At 37.4% G+C, this 1,448-nt stretch overlaps 1 protein-coding gene across 1 annotated transcript; it reads right to left on the reverse strand.

Moving 5' to 3' along the window:
- Positions 1 to 24: 24 nt before the first annotated feature.
- LOC105316191 (neurotrypsin-like) lies at positions 25 to 1,439 on the reverse strand (the record flags this gene model as incomplete). The annotated part of the gene is made up of 6 exons (XM_011411006.1): positions 1,256 to 1,439; positions 1,044 to 1,211; positions 836 to 994; positions 372 to 785; positions 169 to 321; positions 25 to 122 (listed from the first exon to the last, which is right to left on the reverse strand). Coding segments are annotated over exons 1-6 (1,176 nt in total), but the record flags the coding sequence as incomplete, so codon positions are not given.
- Between the last annotated feature and the right edge of the window lie 9 nt (positions 1,440 to 1,448).

Here is a 1,448-nt window from a genome sequence, read left to right on the forward strand (position 1 = left end):
TTTATCCCATCCTTCATCACAGACAGCTCCCCAGACTCCATCAGTACATATTTCAATTCTTCCTTCATTCTCAATGATACCATCAACTAGTCTAATATCACCATTCGTACACATACCAGGATCTGTAATTAAAGTGTTATAATTGGACTCACAAATATTTGGACTTACTGAAACATTTTATTGCTAAAACTTCACTGCACCATTTGAGACATTTTGATGCATGAATCTTGCAGTTTGATAAGGAAGACTCTGTACCAGCACATGTGATATTTTCAAATAGGCTGAAGTTCTGAGATATTTCAGTGGGAATAATTGAAGCAGCTTGGTAAAAAAAACTTTAAAAACATTAAAAACTCTTATGTAATTTTTACCTGTGTAGTTAGTGAATCCAAGCTGTTTACAGACAACAGAAGCAGTCACAGGGTCCAGCTTACAGAATGGTGACCAGTATCCATTATAACAATACTCTAATCTACCAGTCCCTCTCTCCTCACTACCTTCCAATCTGATAGTACCATTAGACTGACACTGTAATGCTACAGTATTGATCTCAATGCAGCCCCTAGGCCTTGTTCCAACATTATCATCATCGTCAGCACCATCATCATCTATACATTTAACCCCAGCTACATCATCAGTGTTGAGAGCCAGTTTTCCATTTTTAAGTGAGAGTATGATCTTAGAGCAGTGCATAATACTAGTCTCTTGGCCAAAACATGACACATGCTTAAAATGTAGTGGTAAGTTTGTCTTGCCAAAATGTGATCCAATTACAGGTTTGGCAGCTATAAAAATGAAACACATGTGTATGCATCAATCAATTAATTAGTCATACTTTTATTCTTGTATCCAAGTGTATTACAGACAACTCTAGCATCTCCATTGCTCCATGCAGTATCTGATATTAAGCCCCACATGTTATTATAACAGACAAGAACAGTTCCTTCACTAGGGCCATTGCTGCCTCTTAGTTTCACCTGACCATTGCTGCAAGCTGTGAACATTCATGATGCAAATCATTTTAAATGAGAAGCCTGACTTACAGTCTTTGCACATCACTCCAGCTGATTTTTGCTGTGTGCAATTGAAGTTTGGTTGTATACTCTTGCTACATTGTTGAATGCCAGTCTCGAATCCAGAGCAACCAATATTACTTAATATAATCGGACCTCCAGTCTCACCAAAATAAGCACCATAGAATGTGGTTGGATCTATATCATTGAATCATTAAATTGCTTCATTAAATTTGTCTTACTTGGTCCCCTGTATCCCAGTCCTTTACAGAATACCAAAGCATCAGATGTACCCCAACTAGTTTGACAGATACCACCCCATACTCCATTGAGACATATTTCAGCTCTACCTTCTTGCTCTATTGTACCATTGGCCAATCTGATCTCACCATCATTGGAACATGAACCAGTATCTATTATATACATTTAATAATA

This window comes from Amphimedon queenslandica, unplaced genomic scaffold (genome assembly GCF_000090795.2).
Source record: "Amphimedon queenslandica unplaced genomic scaffold, v1.1 AMPQUscaffold_3813_Cont24197, whole genome shotgun sequence".
NCBI classification, from domain to species: Eukaryota; Metazoa; Porifera; class Demospongiae; order Haplosclerida; family Niphatidae; genus Amphimedon; species Amphimedon queenslandica.